The 21,950-nt window shown below is 39.1% G+C and overlaps 2 protein-coding genes across 3 annotated transcripts; both read left to right on the top strand.

Moving 5' to 3' along the window:
* Window positions 1-3,906, top strand: LOC105057683 (uncharacterized). Of its 2 annotated transcripts, none has more exons than XM_010940370.4 (5): window positions 1-156; window positions 2,015-2,054; window positions 2,136-2,236; window positions 2,316-2,439; window positions 3,699-3,906. In XM_010940370.4, the coding sequence occupies exons 1-4, from the start codon at window positions 82-84 to the stop codon at window positions 2,421-2,423; spliced, it is 324 nt and encodes a 107-aa protein (XP_010938672.1). In that variant the 5' UTR covers window positions 1-81; the 3' UTR covers window positions 2,424-2,439; window positions 3,699-3,906. The 2 variants fall into 2 exon arrangements, with proteins under 2 accessions (XP_010938672.1, XP_010938671.1); XM_010940369.4 differs by having other exon boundaries at window positions 2-156; window positions 2,316-2,428.
* A 146-nt stretch (window positions 3,907-4,052) lies between these two features.
* LOC105057684 (uncharacterized) lies at window positions 4,053-7,032 on the top strand. Its single transcript, XM_010940371.4, has one exon. It carries the CDS (start codon window positions 5,844-5,846, stop codon window positions 6,882-6,884), a length of 1,041 nt encoding a protein of 346 aa, XP_010938673.1. The 5' UTR covers window positions 4,053-5,843; the 3' UTR covers window positions 6,885-7,032.
* Window positions 7,033-21,950: the final 14,918 nt, after the last annotated feature.

The raw sequence follows: 21,950 nt of genomic DNA on the forward strand, positions 1-21,950 counted from the left end.
AAGGAGACCAAGGACCCCGCCTTCCTACTGCGTTGCGGTAGAGCGCACGAGGGTTTCGGAGCACAGGGGAGGAGAAGAGCAATGGCGGAGGTCGAGAAATCCAAGAATCTGGACGAGGTACTCAAGCCCTTCTACCAGAGGGCTTCGGAGGCCGAGGTATGCACCCAGCTTCGCTCCCCCCTTCTCTCTCCTAGATTGTCGACCTTGGTTTGGTTTGGATTGAGGGCATCTAGAGTTATTATTTTACTGAGTTCAAGAGATCTATTGGCATCGATCTCATTCGTGGTAAAATGCCATGATACGGTGTTGGATGTGTTGAAGATTGGACCTTGCTCGAAGTTTTTGTTTGAGTTTGGTCGAATTTTACCGAAAGTTATTGCCTTTGAAATCTGTAAGGAGAGAAAGCCAATAAAGTTTGAAGACAAGGGAAAGTTGATTGTAGATCAATTACATTGAAGCTTTATTATGAACATTGTTTATTCACACCATTTCGTGAAAAAAAGTATAATAGTAGTAGTGGGGATTGTTTTTTAGATGTTTAAAGATCCTGTTACGGACATAGTTTATTTACGCATAGCTTAATTATGTGGATCATGATGCTGGGCTATGGCAATTGGTGCGAAATCGAGAATAGGCAGGCATATTATTATAATTATTATTATTTGAAGGGTGAGGAGGGTCAAAGACGGGGCCCTTGATTTCATTAGTGTATGAAATCAGGAAGGAAAGGGCATATATTATGAGTAGCAAAACTGACAAGTGAATCTTTGATAGAACTATGAAGGATAGAACATCAGAGGCAGGTTATTACTAGCTACAATGCGAAGCTTGCTAGATATATCTCTGGATAGTTTTCGAGATGAGTATTGGGTACATCAGAAGAAAATATTTGAACCCCGGACTGTGAAGTATAATAGAGAACATACTAGTAGCCCCAAATGAATATAAGCTGGGGAGAGAGAAAAATGTTGGTTATGGTAAAGCCATGTGGAGTGTAAGCTAAAGATGACCTACTTTAAGGAATTACATAGGCTAGATGTAGGGCTGAAAACAGATCATAATGTATCCATATTCATAACCTTTTTTTGGGGGGGAAACACAAATATGGATACTGATATTGATGGGATGTTAAAAATTCATATCTATATTTATTTTAAATATATATAGATACAAATCAGATAATAACAATATGGATATGCATGGCTATAAATCAGATAGTTTAATTTGGTGAACTGCCACTCAAAGATTTCACTGTCTTGAAGGTAAAATAAGTGAAAGACATGTTAATATTGCTAATTATTTTCCATTAATGTTCATGAAAGCTATATACGACTAAGTAGGATTGCAAATAGAACCAGGAATTCAGATATGGATTGGATAGTTGTCTAGTCATATTCATTTTTGATGGATGACGGATACGATATTAGTCGGATGCTCGAATTTGTATTCATAGCTGGATAGATTCAGATATGGAAAGTGGTCTGTATGGGTATTACTTGGTCCACTTCCATCCCTAGCTGGATGGGATTACTGAAGATATTTTTGCTGATTCAAGACATCAGTAAAGTGGGATCCATCATCTGTAGAGTTGAGCCTGCATAGGTGAGATGCAGTTTGTTATCATTAAAAATTAGAGCCTAAAGAAGTAATGAACAAGGACTATCCACCACTTCCATATCAACTCAATCATGTGCTAAATATTCTTGCAAACATATAATAACTTAGTCTAATTGCAACTGCTTTAAGTATGATTTTATGATTGAGAGAACCCGACATGGTTAGACATATGTATGGCTATACACATCCATAGCAATATCGTTTGTGGGAAAATACTGTCCATGTTCTTACATTATAGCCGGTCTAGAAAAAATTGTCTGCATAAATGCATGCAAAATAACAACGTGACAATCTGCTGCAAGAAATATTCTTTATTTTTTTATAGAACTTCTACATGTTACTTATCTGCACTTTTAGTCTCTAGCAGCATCCTTACTTTTTTGTATTGTATCTGTAGGATCGGTTAGCAAAATTGGAGGCTTTGCTTGCTAAGAAAGGTAGACTGCAGTGTCATTATGCAAGTCCAAGTTTTCTTTAAACGTAAATTGTATTTAGATTCTTGTGTTATTACACCTTAGGTGATTCGGACAATGAAAACAAGGAAATATCATCTATAGTAAAAGACTTCCAATCAAAGCTAGAAACTGCACAAGCGGAGCTCAAGTCTGAGCAAGAAAAGGTTAGATTCTGTCTAGAGTTGCATCTCCACATACAGCATATATTTAAGGAGAATCTTATTGCCTTTTGTTTGCCTGTAGGCTTCAAAGGAGATCCAGAAACTTGCAACAGAGAACATAAAGCTTCAATATCGTATCACTCATCTTGTTCGGGCATTGAAGGAGGCAGATTCTAAGTTGGCAAATTAATAAAGGTCTTATTTTTGTGAGTTTTGGACCACATTTTGTGTGTTCATTATTATTGTCAGTATCAGCACCTTGAATAAAATATCATGATCTCTCGTTACCTTTTAAAAAGGCTTCCAAAAATGATAGTTTTGTAAATTAAAGATTGTGAAGTGATGTAAAGCTGCAGTAATATAGGAGATTGGAAAACTAGATATACATAAATATTCTAGAGCAACTGAGATGTTGATTTAGGACTTCCGGTCATGAACTTGCCATAAATTTTTCCAAGAAGCTTTTCCTAAATGACCGCTCTTAAGTTTTCTGGCAATTTAGGAGCTGTTTGTCCATAAGCTTTGACAGCCAGCAAGTTTCGCTTGAAGTCAAAGTGTTTTATCTGTGTGATTGTTAGCTGTAAATGGTTCTCCTTTAGATAAAAGATCATGAGATTGTTATCTTTTGGAGGCTTAGAAGTTTTATAGTAATGATCAGATGGTAATAAGTTGGAGATCTTTGCCTTTTTTCTTTTTTGGCTTTGTTTTGAGGATCAATATCCTGTATTCCAGATAATGCAAATTAAACAAGCTCACACAGACCCAAATAGAGAACCATTATAATAGAATATTTTGCCCCACTGTTACGGGCCTGATTTCTTGCAGCATTGACAGTTTCTCTTATCATTGAAATTTATTTGGAATTCTGATGCTTAACAAACTGAAATTCAATTTCATGCAGTATTCTCAATTTTGCATTGATATACTGCACATATGCTCAAACTTGATCTAGCAATGGTTGAAAAAGGTATAGAAGAGGCTGTCCTCTAGTAGTGCATGCTTTACCATAATGGATATCTTGGATGATCTAGTTTAGCTGGCATCAAGGAGATGCCAGGGATAAAGTTTGCTGTTTCCTCTGACGTCTTAGCAGTACTCATACCCTTTACCATGTAATTTTAGTTATAACTGGGTGAAAACTTAGGGACTTATATTTGGTAAGTTTCTGTTCCATATGGGCTTTGCCTTTACCATTTTTCTAGATTGCTTTAATGTGCATTGTAAGACTTCTCTGCTATGTCAAGGAAAATGATATTTTTTCCCACAAGTTCCACAAAGAAGGTTGTACAGAGTTTCTCTGTGAACTACCAAGTGCACATCTAGCATTTTGGCATTGAAAAACACCCTGGCTCTCCCACGAATCACACGGAAGGCTGGGCATACACACAAAGGTTGGGTAAACCCCAGGGTGCCATTGGAGTGTTTATTTGTAAGTATCTTATTCTTACTCTTATGGTTCTTGCAGGTGGAATTAAAAGAGTGAGGTGTTCGAGGAGTGGACCTGCTGTTGTTTGAATTGGATTCCACCTTTTCTGTATTACAAATCGATAGCTCTTATGCTTCATCTTGTTTGATAGAGCTTTCTGTAGGATCTTATGTTTTGCTTGGTGTAATATTTCATCCTGAATTATGATATTGATATTTATTGAAGGATGGATTTTACAAGTTGTCTACTTTCAAATGTTGTCCCTTTATGTTTTAATTAACTCTGAAAATATGTCACAACCCTTTATGTTTTAATTTTATCTATAAAGTTCATAAATCCAATGATTTATCAATATATCAAGCTCCAATTTCCACAGTTCAGTAGTTCCATGTGCAATATATATGCCTATATCTGTAGGTTGAAATGCCAATCCCTTTGGTGCTAGATACTAACATGTTTCTGCAAGTACCCGTCTAACAGCTTAGCAATTATATGTGCATTCATGGTTAACCATGTACCTTAAACAATTGATATATGGAATCTTATGTGGTACCCAAATTTAATCAATCTTACCTCATGCAGGAAATTAAATATTCAATCAGTTAAATTGGGATTAAGTGCAGTGAAAAATCTATTGAATACTGCGGTTGATTGCACATGTAACCATTAATTTCATGAAGTGTATGGAAAGTTGATGTCAAAATGACTCACTTGATCAAGTCAATACTCATATGGCCGAAACATGCCAAAGATAGTAAGTTATATGTTATAGGCTTCTTAGAGTCAATAGTAGCTTAATCTCACTCTTTCTACTAGATTTATTTGTCAACAATGGTGCTATTCAATCATATTGCAGCATTCCCTAATAATTTGCTCCAAGAACATCATCTAATTGTTAGATGATTAAAATTCAAACATGGTAGATCACTTGCGGAAAGTGGTATATTCCAGTCCCACTCAAAGCAGATCCTAAACAAGGATATGCTTCAATATTCCATGAACCCACAAAATAATAAGTTCATGTTCGAACCTGAGGTTCAGGGTGTGCCATTACTGGACAAAATCTATTTGCTCAAACTTTCAATTATTCTTGGACTGACAACTAACAAAGTCTTGACTTGAAGCTGGTTTAGTTTTGGTGCAGGTTGGCTTTGGTGCAGGTTGGCTAGAGCAGAGTACATCTGATGTCCTGGCAGCCCTGCAAAACTAACTGTATGAAGTATATTTCTTTTCTTTAAAATGAAAACTGATATAATATATCAGATCTAAACTTTTCCTTCAAATCAGAAGAAATTCACACAAACACAAACTTTATACTCCCCAGAATAAAATTTTCCACTGCAACTTGATCTTTACACAGATAAACTGATAAGTCTTGCAAAAGTCTACCTGTTATTTGATTAGACTTAACACCAAGGCTAAAACGAGCATCTAATCAAATAACCCTAGAAACCACATACCATCATACAATCTTTTCTCCAAAATAATTATTTTTTTTCGACAACGGCAAGAGTTATTGCTCTTTCTATCTTACGCACTGACATTACTGTAGAGTTACATAACGAAAGAGATTTATTGCAAACAGAAACAACTAATGGTATTCAAATTTCCAAATACCAAGGAACAATTACAAGAATTCTGTGATACCATTTGTTGTCTGGTGATATCATAATTATGTTGGTGGTGGTAACCATACACGCTATTTGAGACTTACATCTTCCATGCTCTAATCTTTCAGCAATTCATGCAAAAGATTTTACTTAATAATTTCTAGACAGGTCCAAACCACAAACCTGATTTGGTCTCAAGCCGGACCTAAATATTTTGAATTAAGTCCATGTCATCCATCCAACTTGCACGATCTGCTGGGTCTAGAATAATTTTCACAAACTCGACTCAGTCCGCTATTGGGTTAGTTCCATATCTAATATCAAGAGCTAAACATGAAACAAGGTCTGGTTGAGGTCAACCATGTCTATGTCGGGCCAACTATATGCAGCCCTAATATCTCTTCTCTAAGGCATAACACCAACAAGAGCGGCGGTGATCACAACCCAAAACTTAAACCGTTCTTCCAAACTTCCGTCTCCCACGTCCTTCTGTTAGCAATTCGGTCAAACACTTGGGGAGTGTTGACGCAGAGGGACGGCCGGTCCAAGGTAGAGCAGAGCTAGGGAAGCGAAGATGCTCGCCGCGAGGGCGACTACTCCGCACCACCAACGCCCCATTCTACCCCCCAAGCCCCTCCAGATCCCTAACCTGAACCCCAATCCTGGCCTCAGGCTTCGATCCGCCAGGGTCCCCCGCCTCCTTTCTTCCCTCAAATCCACCCCGCTCAGCAGCAGCACCGAAGCGGCGGCGCCTCTCCAGACACCGGCCCAGACGCGCGTGGACATCCTCTCGGAGTCGCTCCCGTTCATCCAACGGTTCCGCGGGAAGACGATCGTGGTCAAGTATGGTGGCGCCGCCATGAAGTCCCCGGCCCTCCAGTCCTCCGTCATCAACGACCTCGTCCTGCTTTCCTGCGTCGGCCTCCGCCCCGTGCTCGTCCACGGCGGCGGCCCGGAGATCAACTCGTGGCTCCTCCGCCTGGGCCACCAGCCCCAGTTCCACAACGGCCTCCGCGTCACGGACGCCCTCACCATGGAGGTGGTCGAGATGGTCCTCGTCGGCAAGGTGAACAAGTCCCTCGTGTCCCTCATCAACGTCGCCGGGGCCACCGCCGTGGGCCTCTGCGGCAAGGACGCCCGGCTCCTCACCGCCCGCCCCGCCCCCGACGCAGCAGCCCTGGGCTTCGTGGGCGAGGTGGCCCGCGTGGACCCCACCATCCTCCGGCCCATCCTTGCGGACGGGCACATCCCCGTGATCGCCTCGGTGGCGGCGGACGAGGGCGGGCAGGGCTACAACGTGAACGCGGACACGGCGGCGGGGGAGATCGCGGCCGCCGTGGGGGCGGAGAAGCTGATCCTGCTGACGGACGTGGCGGGGATCCTGGAGGACCGGAACGACCCGGGGAGCCTGGTGAAGGAGATCGACATCAGCGGTGTGAGGAGGATGGTGGAGAAGGGAAAGGTCGCCGGCGGGATGATACCTAAGGTCCACTGCTGCGTTAGGTCGCTCGCCCAGGGGGTCCGCACGGCCAGCATCATCGACGGCCGCGTCCCCCACTCCCTCCTCCTCGAGATTCTCACCGACGAGGGCGCCGGGACCATGATCAAGGGTTGATTCCTCTCCCCCCCCCCCCCCCCTCCTCAAAATTACTGCTGGCTGTAATTTTGTTGTTCCTTCTACCTTGTTAGTTTTCATGCTGACGATTTTTATTTAGCTCATGAATGAATGTGTTATGCTGTTTGAATAAGATATCGATTTAGAATGATCATGCACAACCACCATCATACAATCTTTTCTCCAAAATAATTAGTTTTTGTCGACAATGGCAAGAGTTACAGAACGAAAGAGATTTATTGCAAACAGAGACAACTAATAATGGTATGCAACTGGGTACTATGAAGTGCATAGATTTCCAAATACCAAGGAACAATTACAAGAGTTCTGTGAATGATAAAAACAAAGATTAGTCTTTACCACACACACAAGTTCTACATTCATGCAGAATCAAGAACAATGAAATTATAGCTGCTAGAAACGTTCCATATTTTACTGAAAACTACAATTACAACGGATACCTGGCAAAAAATAAATGTGCCGAACATGAATGTGTTATGAACTGAATCAGCATCTGGACTGCTAATTTTCAAAAATCGTTGGCATCAAACATGAGAAGTCCAAGTACAATCAGTGGAACCATACTCTGGCCAATGATATTTCTTGAATCTCAAACATGACCCTGTGATGAAATTCTCTCCCCACCAGGTAATCTTTGCATCTATTCATCACTTTGGAGATTCTGTTGCTAATGCCAAAGCACCGAGAATATCCATCATCATGTTGACCCAAAGCAAGTGGGTATCAGTCAGTGGAGCACCCTATGAGTAGAACAACATGAAAAATGTGTGATTTTTAGAAGCCAGAGCAGCTCAAGAGTCCTCAAAGTGCAGCAACAAAGCAGTTCCAATGAGGATTGGGGTCTAGCAGTGATGCACGCAGAAACAGAATTGACCATCAGACTTCTGGATGTTAATGTAAAGTCCAGGACCCCATCAGGTAGATTTATAATGGTGAAGTTGTCATCTAATATTATCACATCATCATTCCTAGTCTCTTTTGCTACCTGTGCATAACATACAAATTGAAGATTATATATGGGGTGTGTATCATATGTTTTGGGTGTGGGATCTTTATCATAGGGAGCGGAGAAGAAAGAACAACCATTTTGCTTTGGCACATGAGGTGGCGGGTTTAGCTAGGTAACATAATGGAAATGTATTGGACTGCAAATCCTGGAATGAATTAGATGCATAAAGTGGTATCGAAGAAAAAATTCCATCAGCTGACAACCCATCCTTTCTATCTCGATCTTTGAGCCCGAGGCCAACCAGACGAGAGGGACCGATAAAGTAGGCATTGTAAGAAAAGTCGTGCTTAAAGGGAGAGCCCTGCACTTGAAGCTCAGCTCTAGCTTTGTTTCTCACATTTTACTAATTGAATCAGCTCTTATTTAATCAACTAATTATAACTAATTATATAGATGATACTTTGTGTCATTGAAGTCATTTCTCCTAAAAACTCTTGGCATGTATCAAACAAAATCTAGGAAAATATTTGTCTCACTTGTGATCCCCTTGCCACTCCAAAATGCTGACGCTATCCTATATCAATCAGAATCTTAGCATATGACCAACAATGCTTGGAAACCACTCCATTCCTCCCGCTTTATTCAATCTCCATTGACATGGCACTTGATAAATTTTTCAACTCCAGGGATTGCATTAATCCACTCTTCCAATATCAAATGGTGAGTGCACATTATTTCCATGATACAATTTTCAAGAGCACCTCTCCGAATGTGTGGTGCCAGGCAAACATGCTGAAATAGCACTTCCAATCTTACAAATTTTTGACATTTGCTCTTTGCAGTGGAGATAAAGCAAAGAATAGCTCAAAATTGACGTTCATGGGGGTCAACTGTAATTTGTATTTCCTGAACCAGGATATATCAGAATTGGATATGATACATGGAATGGGCCCCGAAACAGACACTAACCATGATTCCTTAATGTTATTCCTCTGTAGTTTTCAGAAGTTTTCATATATTCTCAGAAGAGCTTCATTAAGTTTCAGAAAACCCACCTGATTAAACCCCAGACAGTGCAATCAGGGAACCTAATTCCAACTCTGCCTTCTACCGATCAACCAAATATGAATTATCATAATCTCAACCATGGGACAATACGTCTCAAGCCGAAAAATCAACCAACCGACAGGCAACAAGTCTTTCTGAACCAATATGAAAGAAGGTGAGAAAAGAAGGAAACAAATAGCGTCTATGCATATTTCGTAAGCCATGGATCAACATGTCATGATTCATGAAAAACAGGTTCAAACATCTAAAGATGTCATGATCCACAGCTCATACTCTGAAAGACTAGCACGTCATAATCCACCAACAAAAATCATGTCTGAAATAGGTGACACATTACAAACCAAGACCAAAGGCTAAACAAATACAACCACAAACTCACCATCATTTAATATGCAGCACCCAATCCTGTTTTCTATCGTTTGGCATCTCCAAAAATAGCCCCATCCATAGCTTGTTATCATGAAACTTCCCAATTGCCTTAGCATAGGCTGCTCCATCTATGCCTTAAGTGCATTTAGCACTGCATGCTCTCTCTCACAACAACCTAGAGAGCTGCTGGTTCCACAGACTTGAACCCAAATGATGGGGAAGAATTCATCATTCCCCCTCCAGCTTGGACCCTACCCTTGTATTGTTTGTTGAAGGCATTCTAAGTATTGATTAAGTGACCATCAATATATGCTCAACGAAAGAAGTATCCACATTCAGCTTTTCACCATTTCTGGATGCCTTCCTGAAGGATGCTTGAACGAGCCAGTTACTATGCCCCCGTAAATCAGACAATTTATTAAATAGCAGACGCCCTTTCTTGTGAAACCTTTTTGCAAACTTCTGCACTGGCATGTAAGTCAGCAATGTAAACTTATTAAAATAAATGCTTTAAAAAGTTATTTAAAAAAAAAAAAAAACAGAAACAATCCACAAGATACAAGATTTTACCTTGTATAAGCACTGCCAGACCTCATCAGTTGCAGTAACAATGCCTGTCCTTGAGTTCCAACCAATTCCCTTCTCCTTTATCAAATTAGCAAATTCCTTCTGTCAAGTCCCTAATTGGTTGAACTTATTTCTCAATTGTCTGTCATCACAGTTCTTCCTGGTTTGTGCATGAAGTGCTTCGCAGAAACGATGCCATGCAGGCTTCATTTGGGCCTGTTCCCTTTGATAACCTCTTCTTCCACAAGTAGAATAATTTTTTTTTCATCATCATTTGTCCATATTGCGGCACGAACGCTACCTATGTCAACCATACAATTCTAATTTTCATATTCATTCACATCTGCGGCATCTGCCAACTAATGAAGGGGAACAAATGTAAAAATAGCTGCAAAGTGCGCATAAAACAAATGATACATGTCAAATACAGCATCAAAATTCATTAAAAAGACAATAGTAACCTAGGCAGAAATCGATCAGAATTTATAATGCAAAGGAACATTATATAATAGAACAAACTGCCTTAACAAGGCAAAATATCAAATGAAAACAAATCATGACAATATACCAAAATGTTTGGGCAACCAGCCGTGATAGAAGCCACATATATAACATCATCCCATAACATTATTGCAAATAGTACCATACCGGGAAATGGGCTTATTAGGTCACTTATAGCAAGAAAATAGTATTGTTGATGAACCATAAGAAGCTAACACATTATAAACTTCATATTTGGAGGGCATGAGTCCAAGGTTGTACATCATAAAGTCAAAGCATCAAGAGTACACAATGTAAAGTTTGATATCAAGATTGACAAGCAAACATCTATTGAAAATTATGAAGTTAATGTGTTGAGCAGCAAAAAAAATATACTAAATTTTTTTGTATTGGTCTATAATTTCGTAGATAGTAAAACCTCACTTAAGTAATAAGGCACGCAATTCACAACACTCCACTGTTCTCAGCAACCTCAGGAGCCCACCTAAAACAATTCCACCCACCATTTGTCCAAAAAATAAGGGAGTACAAAATTCATCTGCATAAAGCACCAAAGTCAAAGGAACCAAGCAAGCTATAAACCACATCAAACTCATAAATCCAACAGAGTCTGTTACATCATCCCATATCCGAAAGTAGAAGAATAACACTGATCTCACATGAATTTACTCTTTTGTCATACTTATAATGTATAATTTTACTAACAAGGAAAAAAACACAATCAGTATATAGATGCATGAAAATATCTTAGTCCTTGAAAGTTTGTTGGATCATCTCCACCAATGAAATGCAAGAACTGCCAGATGTGCTAGTTGATGATGCTCCCAAAGTTGGTTCTGGCTAAGTACCAGAAGTTGATGGGAAGGCTGCCTAGAGACAAGATTTAGTGTCCCGCCAAATATTGAACTCTCTGTAAAGCAAAAGAATCACGTCTGTAAAAAGTTTCTGAACAAAAATATTTCTGCTCGAACCACTTAGTCTACTCAAACATGGACTAGGAACTGAAAAGGCTACCATTGACTAACCAAAGTTGCAATGCATAAAATGAAACAGAAATCTGGATCATGAAAATGACGAAAAACTTATGAACGGACCATCAAAAAAAAAAAAAGGAGGAGATGAATCTTTCTTTTCTTATGTCCAATAGATTGCTCCAATAGCTGTTTAGAACAGATTACTAGTTATTAGCATCTTCACTGCCACAGTTCATAAACAGTAACTTTGTTGCTCCTAGATTGATTTTGATGACTACAAAACAGTTTGAAGGGATACAAATATTTTTTATTTGAAAAAGACCTTATGCTCTACAGGGGCAAAATCGTAATTTCATCAAAACTCTGATTTGATAGCATCATCGTGTAGAACAAATGATATGTAATCTATTGGTGAAAGTTTCATGGTTTTTGGACTTATATTTTTGGAGTTATGAAGGTTTGAAGTTCATGAGTCGACTCATGAGTCAACTCATGAAACTATGAGCTGATTGGCACGCAAAGATTAGCCATGGCACGCTGGTTTTCTGGCTTGGCACGACCTGTGAGTCGACTCATGAGTCGACCCACAAGGCATGAGTCGACTTCTGCTGTTTTGGGCCAAGAAAATCCAGAAACCAAATCTCTGGACTTTGCAACAGAGGTCGACTCATGAGTCGACCCCTGAGGCATGAGTCGACTCATGAGTCGACTCATATGACGGGATTTGCCTGTAACGGCTAGTTTTTGGCCAGATTTGGTTGCTTTTTAATGCTGCTTTTTGTGCTCTAACGGCTCTTTTTCTGCCTAGTTTGTTTTCCTTTGTCTCTTAAGGCTATAAAAGGTTTCAAAAGGTGGAAAACAAAAATAGAGAGATCCAAATATCCAAGAGGCATTCAAGTGATTTGAAAAGAGAAAATCAAGAGCATTCAAGAGGGCATTCAAGTGCATTCAAGAGAAGGCTTTTCAAGCCAACTACTCAACATCATACAAGAGCTCATTTAAAAGCCTTCAAGAAGCCATCAATCAAGCTCACCAACTCCTCAAGCATTTACTTCATCTCTCATCCACTTTGAGGAAATCCAAGAGGGGCTTCTTCATTTGAGTAAAGCGTATTTATTGTTATATTCGCTCACTTAAGGAGCTATTCTTGTACTTATTTGTGCTCTAAACTGATCTTATCTTGTGAGTAATTGTTTTTGTTTTGGAGGGTTTCCAAAACAAGGAAAGGTTGATCCGAACCTGAAATCGGAGTGTATTGGGTCGGCTTGTACCCGGGAAACAAGTGGACTAGCTTGGGATAGCTAGTGTCGGAGTTTCCGACGGTTGTATTCGGGTTGAATACAAAGTATAGTGGATTGGAATTCCCAAGTAGGAGCTTGGGGAGTGGATGTAGGTGCAAGGTTGGCACCGAACCACTATAAATCATTGTGTTTGTGGCATGCTTTATTGTTTCTCTTTAATTCTCCATTATATCCTTGCATTCTTGTTTTAAGTAATTAATCTCAAACTAAAGTCTCTCTCCTCATTCATCAAGCTTTTGATATATAATTTTTACAAGTAATTAATTAAGCCTAAAATTTTTAAAACCCAATTCACCCCCCCCTCTTGGGTTGCATAGCTGGGCAACAAGTGGTATCAGAGCCCGGTGCTCTAGCCCTTCTTTGATATAACAATCAAAGAGCCAAAGATCTATGGCAACCCACGTCGGCACTTCTCTAGCCGAGGGGCAATCCACCAACCGACCTCCACTTTTCAATGGGTCTAATTACACCTATTGGAAAGCTCGGATGAAGATATTCATACAAGCACTAGACTATGATATGTGGAGTATCATAGTGAACGGTCCTCACACACCCGCCAAGATTATAGATGGTGAGGAGTCAACCAAACCCGAAAAAAAATGGGATGAGGTTGATAAGAAATTGGCACAATTAAATGCTAAAGCTATGAATGTTCTTTATTGTGCACTTGATGCAAATGAATTTAATCGCATTTCTACCTGTGCATCTGCTAAAGAAATATGGGATAGGTTAGAAGTAACCCATGAGGGAACAAATCAAGTAAAGGAGTCTAAAATAAACATGCTTGTACATAAATATGAGTTATTTAAAATGGAGCATGATGAGTCCATAACTGCTATGTTTACTCGCTTTACTGACATAATTAATGGTTTGAAGAATCTTGGCAAATCTTATACTAACAGTGAGCTTGTAAGGAAGATTCTCAGGTCATTGCCAAGAACCTGAGAAGCCAAGGTGACTGCTATCCAAGAAGCAAAGGACTTGAACACTCTACCTCTAGAAGAGCTTCTTGGATCCTTGATGACTCACGAGCTTAGCATGAAGCAACATCAAGAGGATGAAGTCAAAAAGAAGAGAACCATTGCCCTCAAATCCACAGCCTCTCCTGATGAAGAAACTGACGACACAGAAGATGAAGAACAGGATGAAGAAATGGCACTCATCACCCGAAGATTCAAGAAGTTCCTAAGAAAGAGGAAACAGGGGATGAGAAAGAGACCTTTCACAAAAGGGGAACAAAGCAAAGAGAAAGAAAAAGATCAACCCCTTATATGCTATGAGTGCAAGAAGCCGGGGCATTTCAAATCCGAATGTCCACAATTGAAGAAAGGTCCCAAAAAGTTCAAAAAGAAGGCAATGATGGCCACATGGAGTGCTAGCTACGACTCAAGCTCCGATGAGGAGACCTCAACAGAACAAGCCAACCTGTGCCTTATGGCACACGATAATGAGGTAATTTCTGAAACCCCTAGTGAATTTACTTTTGAAGAATTGCATGAAGCCTTCAATGATTTAATTGATGAATTGAAGAAACTAGGAATGAAAAACAAAGAACTAAAATTGAAAAATCAGTCTTTAGTAAAACAAGCAGAAAATCTTTCAATTGAAAAATCTACTTTGCTTCAAGAGAACCAAAGCCTAAAGAATGATATTAATAAGCTGAAACCTATAGTAGATAAATTCACCTTAAGTTCAAACAAACTAAATATGATTCTTGAAAATCAAAAGGCCGTATATGATAAGGCCGGACTTGGCTATAACCCCTTAAAGAAATAAAAATTTCTGAAAAATATTTATGTAAATTATTCAAGTAACAAGCCTACCAATACTACTTGTTTTAAATGTGGTAGAATAGGACATAAATCTTACACTTGTGCAAACATAACTGTAAAGAAAATATGGGTTCCAAAAGGAACCATCTTGACTAACCAAAAAGGACCCAAGAAAGCTTGGGTACCTAAAACAAAAACTTGATATTTGTTTGCAGGTGTGTCTAGCATCCCATGGAGAAAACAGGAAATGGTATCTGGACAGTGGATGCTCGAGACACATGACTGGTGATGAATCACAATTCATCACGCTTGATGCTAAGGATGGAGGGATGGTCACCTTTGGAGATAATGGCAAAGGAAAGATCATCGGGATAGGTAACATTGGTATCACTCCCTCCAAATATATTGAAAATGTTTTGTTAGTTAAAGGTTTAAAGCATAACTTACTTAGCATTAGTCAATTTTGTGATAAAGGGTATAAAGTAGTTTTTGAATCATCTGTTTGTATTGTGACTAGTCCTATTAATGATGGCATCAAATTTATAGGACATAGACATGGCAATGTTTATATGGTAGATCTAAATGATTTAGCCAAATTAGACATGCAATGCCTAGTATCCTTAAATGCTAAAGTTAATGAGACTAGTTGGCTTTGGCATCGTAGACTTGCTCACATTAGCATGCATTCTCTTTCAAAATTAATTAAGAAAGAATTAGTTCATGGCTTGCCTAAACTGAATTTTGAAAAAGATAGGATTTGTGATGCATGTCAACTAGGTAAGCAAACTAGAGTTTCATTTAAATCCAAAAACATTGTTTCAACTTCTAGACCATTAGAGCTTTTGCATATGGATTTATTTGGACCAACTAGAACCACAAGTCTAGGAGGAAAACGATATGGTTTTGTAATAATAGATGATTATTCACGTTTTACTTGGGTTTTCTTTTTGGCACACAAAGATGAAATTTTTCATATTTTCACTAAATTTCATCGAAAAGTCACTAATGAAAAAGGATTTTCAATTCAAAATATTAGAAGTGACCATGGAACTGAATTTGAAAATCAAGACTTTGAAAAATTTTGTGATGAGAATGGAATCGGCCATAACTTCTCTGCTCCTAGAACACCCCAACAAAATGGGGTAGTTGAAAGGAAAAACAGAACCTTAGAAGAAATGGCCCGTACCATGCTTTGTGAAAGCAACCTTCCAAGATATTTTTGGGCGGAAGCTATTAACACAGCATGTTACATTTTAAATCGTGCTTTGATCAGACAATTTTTAAAGAAAACCCCCTATGAACTTTGGAAAGGAAGAAAACCAAATATTGCTTATTTTCATGTTTTTGGCTGCCGATGTTTTGTATTAAATAATAGCAAGGAAAGACTTGGTAAATTTGATGCAAAATCAGATGAAGCAATCTTTCTGGGTTACTCCTCTACTAGTAAAGCTTTTAGAGTTTTTAATAAAAGAACTTTAGTAGTTGAGGAGTCCATTCATGTTGTCTTTGATGAATCTAACGATCTTCCTTCAAGGAAGAATGAGGGTGTTGATGATGCAGATCCATTAATAGAAGGTATGAAGGAGATCACTCTGAAAGATTCAGCCACTCCAGAGGACAAGGAACAAGAAGACAAACAAGATGAGATAGGTGAGGAAATTCAAGAACAACCTCAAGGTACAAATGACCTACCCAAGGAATGGAGGTATGTTCACAACCACCCTAAGGAGTTAATTATTGGTGATCCTATGCATGGTGTAAAAACTCGCTCTTCACTTAGAGATGTGTTTAATCATTGTGCTTTTGTATCTCATTTTGAACCTAAAACTATTGAAGAAGCTGAAAAAGATCATAATTGGATTAATGCAATGCAAGAGGAACTTAATCAATTTGAAAGAAATAATGTTTGGACTTTAGTTTCAAGACCTAAAAACTGTTCAATAATTGGCACAAAATGGGTCTTTAGAAACAAATTAGATGAGCATGGTAATGTAATTAGAAATAAAGCAAGATTGGTTGCTAAAGGATATAATCAAGAAGAAGGGATTGATTTTGATGAAACCTTTGCACCAGTAGCTAGATTAGAAGCCATTAGACTTCTACTTGCATATGCTTGCTTTATGAAATTCAAATTGTTTCAAATGGATGTTAAAAGTGCATTTTTAAATAGATTTATTGCTGAATAAGTTTATGTACAACAACCCCCTGGATTTGAAAATCATGCCTTTCCTAATCATATTTTTAAATTAAATAAGGCTTTATATGGATTAAAACAAGCACCTAGAGCATGGTATGATAGACTAAGCAAATTTTTACTAAATAATGGTTTTTCAAGAGGTAATGTAGATACAACCCTCTTTATCAAAAGAAATCAAAATGATATGTTAGTCATACAAATTTATGTTGATGACATAATTTTTGGGTCTACTAATGAATCCCTTTGTCAAGACTTTGCTAAGCTTATGCAGGGGGAGTTCGAGATGAGCATGATGGGAGAACTCACCTTCTTCCTCGGACTCCAGATCAAACAATCAAAAGAGGGAATCTCCATCACCCAAAGCAAGTACACCAAGGAACTACTCAAAAAATTTGGAATGGAGAACTCCAAACCCATTGGCACACCAATGAGTTCCTCATGTAAGCTTGACAAGGACGATGAAGGTAAATGTGTAGACTTAAAATACTATAGAGGTATGATTGGATCATTATTATATTTAACTGCAAGTAGGCCTGATATCATGTTTAGTGTTTGTTTATGTGCTAGATATCAATCTAATCCTAAAGAATCTCATTTGAATGCTGTTAAAAGAATCCTTAGATACTTAAATGGTACTCAAACTTTAGGGTAATGGTACTCTAAGGACTCACAAATAGATTTATTAGGATATTCTGATGCTGACTTTGCTGGATGTAAACTAGATAGAAAAAGCACAAGTGGAACTTGTCAATTTCTTGGAGTTAACCTAATCTCATGGTTTAGCAAGAAACAAAATTCGGTAGCACTGTCTACGGCTGAGGCCGAATACATTGCAGCCGGAAGTTGTTGTGCTCAAATCTTGTGGATTAAGCAACAACTCGAAGACTTTGGAATTAAACTTAATGAAACACCAATAAGATGTGACAACACAAGTGCCATAAATCTATCTAAAAATCCTATTCAACACTCAAGATCCAAACATATTGAAATAAGACATCACTTCATAAGAGAACATGTTCAAAACAAAAATATAATTCTTGAATATGTTTGCACCGAAAATCAATTAGCTGATATCTTTACAAAGGCCCTTAGTGAGGATAGATTCTGTGAAATTAGGAGAAATCTAGGAATTCTTGATCCATTTGCCTGAATTAATTTTCAAATTCCAATGATTTATGGTCAAAATTTCCTAAGAGCTCAATTTCCAACACCTTTCTTGGTCCCAAAAGCTCAAGTTTTTCATTCTAAAAACTCATCTTAGAGCTAAACTCCTTCTCCCCAAATTTCAAATTTTTCTGGAATTAATTCACATTTTTCCTGATTTTCTGAACTTCATGAGTCGACCCCCATGAGTCGACTCAATGGCAAACTTGTAATTCCCAGCAACTTCCAACGGGCTGAAGGGTTTATATTTTGAATTACTGTTCGTGAGCCGACCCTCACGCTCGTCTTCCTCCTTCCGAAATCCATTCTCCCTTCTCCCATTTGCTCCATTTCCAAGGCTTGAGCTAGTGGAACTCCTCCCGCCTCCTCTCCACCGCAAATAGCCACTCCGGGAAAGGTTCTTTTGTGACCTCTTCCCTTGTTCTTCACGGTTGGAGCGTGCCCTAGCACTCCACCGTCCCTCTCAAATCCACTCTTTCTCTCCTCCAAAACCTCAAATCACTCTCTTGTGATCTTTCCTCCACTCTCTCACTTGCTCCTCAAGTCTCCTCGCCTGGTATTGAAGAGGGTATGGCACCAAAAATGAAGCTTCCCCAAAGGAGAAAGTCTGTCCAAGAACTTGAAGAAAATGTCAGAAAGAAAAGGCAAGCGGCACAGTCCTCCTCTGCTCCCGTTCCAGCTTCAGTTCAAGGTCCTTCACAGTCTTCTCAAACCCCCAGTAAGAACCCTCTCTCAGATAGAAAAGTAAAAACCGGGAAAAACATTGACTTCCGGTTCTTTGAAAGTGAGGGATTTTCTTTAGCAAGTAAGATCAAAAATCAGGGATGGAGCTTTTACTGTTCACTCAAAGAAGTCACCTTTGTTGACCTTGTTAGGGAGTTTTATCAGAATCTTATTTATGGAAATGGGTCAGTAACTTCAACTGTGAAAGGGATTGATATCTGTCTGGATCCTGTCATTTTAGGGGAGATTTTACACTTACCTAGTGAAGGTTATGCATACATGGAACTCCCCGTGAAAGAAGAAGGTATAAGTGTTATACTTGGAGGAACCTACCAAGGGAATTTGAATAAACTAGAGGCCAAGATTTTACCTATAGAAATGAGAATCTTACATCAAATGGTCACAAAACTTTTCTTCCCTAGGAGTGGTAGGCACGATCTTCTGTCAGGCAGGGACATATGCATTATGTTTCACATTATCACAGAAACCCCCCTAAACCTCCCAGCACTTATGATAGAGGCCATGAGAGAGACTCTGAACAGATCTAAGGCACATTTGCCTTATGGTATGGCCCTGACTAGAGTTTTCAGGAGGTTTGGAGTTAGTTGTGAGGGGGAGGCTCCCACCAAACTGTCTCATGTTGATACCTTCAACCTACACACCTTGCATCGAATGGGGTTCACAAAAAGTGGTGGTGGTTGGATCAGGGGAGCTGAGGAGAGAACAGAAGAAAGAGCAGAAGAGAGAGCAGAAGAAAGAGCTGAGGATACAGCAGGAGTCAGAGCTGAAGAAGAAGAAGGTCCATCATCTCCTGTTCATGACTTCAGGGCAGCTTCACCAGATATACAGTTATTTCCGGATCCAGAGGCTGGCCCTTCTGAGTTTACCAGGATACCCACACCTGTGCATCAGCCAGAGAGCAGAGCACCTCCGCCAGAGTTCACACTGTCCGATTATCAGATTGAGCGGATTGCACAGCGTATGGTCTCTTTGATGTCGAGTCAGATGAGCAGTACTTCATTTGTACCAGGGGCTACTTCTACTGATCAGACTTTGACTCCCCACATCTCCACAGTATATCAGATGATGGCAGATCAATCCATGAGGATTCAGCAGCTTGAGGACACTGTACTGAGACTGACTGGCAGAGTTCTCGAGTTACAGGGGCAGGTCTTCGATTTGGCACACCCTCAGCCTCAGGAGTCTACGATTGAGGTCACTGATCTCACTGCAGAGGCCGGCAGACTCAGAGGAGCTCTTGAGGGCGGTTATGAGTTACTGAGGAAGGAGATCAGAGGATCAAGTGAGCAAGCTACTACTCAGTTCACTGCACTTCTCCAAGCTGTCTCCAGGGCACTGACTGTACTTGACTCCATCAGACTTACCCTTTCAGTTCAGTCCCTAGCTTCTCAGCGTTCTCAGCCACCCAGTTCCTCCCGTTCGCCTGCTCGTGCCAGTTCTTCCTCTCGTGCCAGAGGCAGACGGGGTCGAGGACGCATCTCAGATCCAGATCCATCTGCTCCTCATCACATTTCTGATGATTCCGATCATTGACTTATCTTGATCATTTCTAGATCCTAGGTGTTAGTGTTTTGTCCTTTCTAGGATCTGTATTTTGGGGCCATGTATTGACATGAGCTAGTTGACTTTGTATGATACTTTTTATGTTACAATCTATGTACTGAAACAATTATGGCTTTACCTTTGGAATGATGATTATCTTACTTTGGTTATATATTCTCTTTTGTGAAATATTGTCTTCTCTTTATGGTATTATCATTTTATGATTGCTGTTAATAGTTGCTTCATTAAGGGGGAGCAAACCCTACAAGAGGAGAAATTAAAGAATGCTTCAGAAAAAGGACTTAACCTTGTTTGATGATGTCAAAAAGGGGGAGAAATTAAACACAAAGAAATCCATCAAAAGCAAACACTACAAATTATGAGAAATTAATACATTGACAATTTTAAGTACAAATGCTAAATATACTGCAAATAAGTACCTTTTAAAATTACTCATACTCTGATTTGCTGTAAACCATTGAATATGCTTTGATAGGCTTTCAAATTCTAAACCCACTCTGATATATTGAATACATTGCTCTAATACTTTGAATATGCTTTGATAGGCTTTCAAATTCTAAACCCACTCTGATATATTGAATACATTGCTCTAATACTTTGACAATTTTTTTTACTACTCCGATACATTACTCAATTTTACTCTGATACATTGAAAAACTATTTTTATTACTCTGATACTTTGCAAAATTTTTCTCTGATACTTTGTAAAATTGTTTTCCCTACACTGATACATTGCAAAATTTTCATTTCTCTTGCTCTGATACATCTTAAACTTAAATGCTCTAATACTCTTTCCAAATCAACTATTCAATATGCTTTGGCACACATGACTAGTTTTGAGAATTGAGAAAATTTTTCAAAATACAGTTTGCTCTGATAATAAAATCAAATTTTCTGCTCTAACACCAAAACAATTATCCAATGAGCATATCTTCCAATCTTTAAGCAAATGGACAAACTATTTATGCATATAACCATTTGTATCACATGCCAAAAGAATCATACTCTTTTCAAGCATATGCACCTAAAATACAATCTGTTGAAATTCATGATTCAGAAAAATGCTTTTGTTCAAATGTTTTGTCATCATCAAAAAGGGGGAGATTGTTGCTCCTAGATTGATTTTGATGACTACAAAACAGTTTGAAGGGATACAAATATTTTTTATTTGAAAAAGACCTTATGCTCTACAGGGGCAAAATCGTAATTTCATCAAAACTCTGATTTGATAGCATCATCGTGTAGAACAAATGATATGTAATCTATTGGTGAAAGTTTCATGGTTTTTGGACTTATATTTTTGGAGTTATGAAGGTTTGAAGTTCATGAGTCGACTCATGAGTCAACTCATGAAACTATGAGCTGATTGGCACGCAAAGATTAGCCATGGCACGCTGGTTTTCTGGCTTGGCACGACCTGTGAGTCGACTCATGAGTCGACCCACAAGGCATGAGTCGACTTCTGCTGTTTTGGGCCAAGAAAATCCAGAAATCAAATCTCTGGACTTTGCAACAGAGGTCGACTCATGAGTCGACTCATATGACGGGATTTGCCTGTAACGGCTAGTTTTTGGCCAGATTTGGTTGCTTTTTAATGCTGCTTTTTGTGCTCTAACGGCTCTTTTTCTGCCTAGTTTGTTTTCCTTTGTCTCTTAAGGCTATAAAAGGTTTCAAAAGGTGGAAAACAAAAATAGAGAGATCCAAATATCCAAGAGGCATTCAAGTGATTTGAAAAGAGAAAATCAAGAGCATTCAAGAGGGCATTCAAGTGCATTCAAGAGAAGGCTTTTCAAGCCAACTACTCAACATCATACAAGAGCTCATTTAAAAGCCTTCAAGAAGCCATCAATCAAGCTCACCAACTCCTCAAGCATTT

This window comes from Elaeis guineensis, chromosome 14 (genome assembly GCF_000442705.2).
Source record: "Elaeis guineensis isolate ETL-2024a chromosome 14, EG11, whole genome shotgun sequence".
In the NCBI taxonomy this organism is placed as follows: Eukaryota; Viridiplantae; Streptophyta; class Magnoliopsida; order Arecales; family Arecaceae; genus Elaeis; species Elaeis guineensis.

What these genes read in the sequence shown, in the direction of transcription:
- LOC105057684 (XM_010940371.4), top strand. Translation starts at nt 5,844, where the DNA reads ATGCTCGCCGCGAGGGCGACTACTCCGCACCACCAACGCCCCATTCTA.
- LOC105057683 (XM_010940370.4), top strand. Translation starts at nt 82, where the DNA reads ATGGCGGAGGTCGAGAAATCCAAGAATCTGGACGAGGTACTCAAGCCC. An exon ending in GGCTTTGCTTGCTAAGAAAG is followed by an intron (nt 2,055 to 2,135) that starts GTAGACTGCAGT and finishes ATTACACCTTAG; the next exon opens with GTGATTCGGACAATGAAAAC. An exon ending in TCAAGTCTGAGCAAGAAAAG is followed by an intron (nt 2,237 to 2,315) that starts GTTAGATTCTGT and finishes GTTTGCCTGTAG; the next exon opens with GCTTCAAAGGAGATCCAGAA.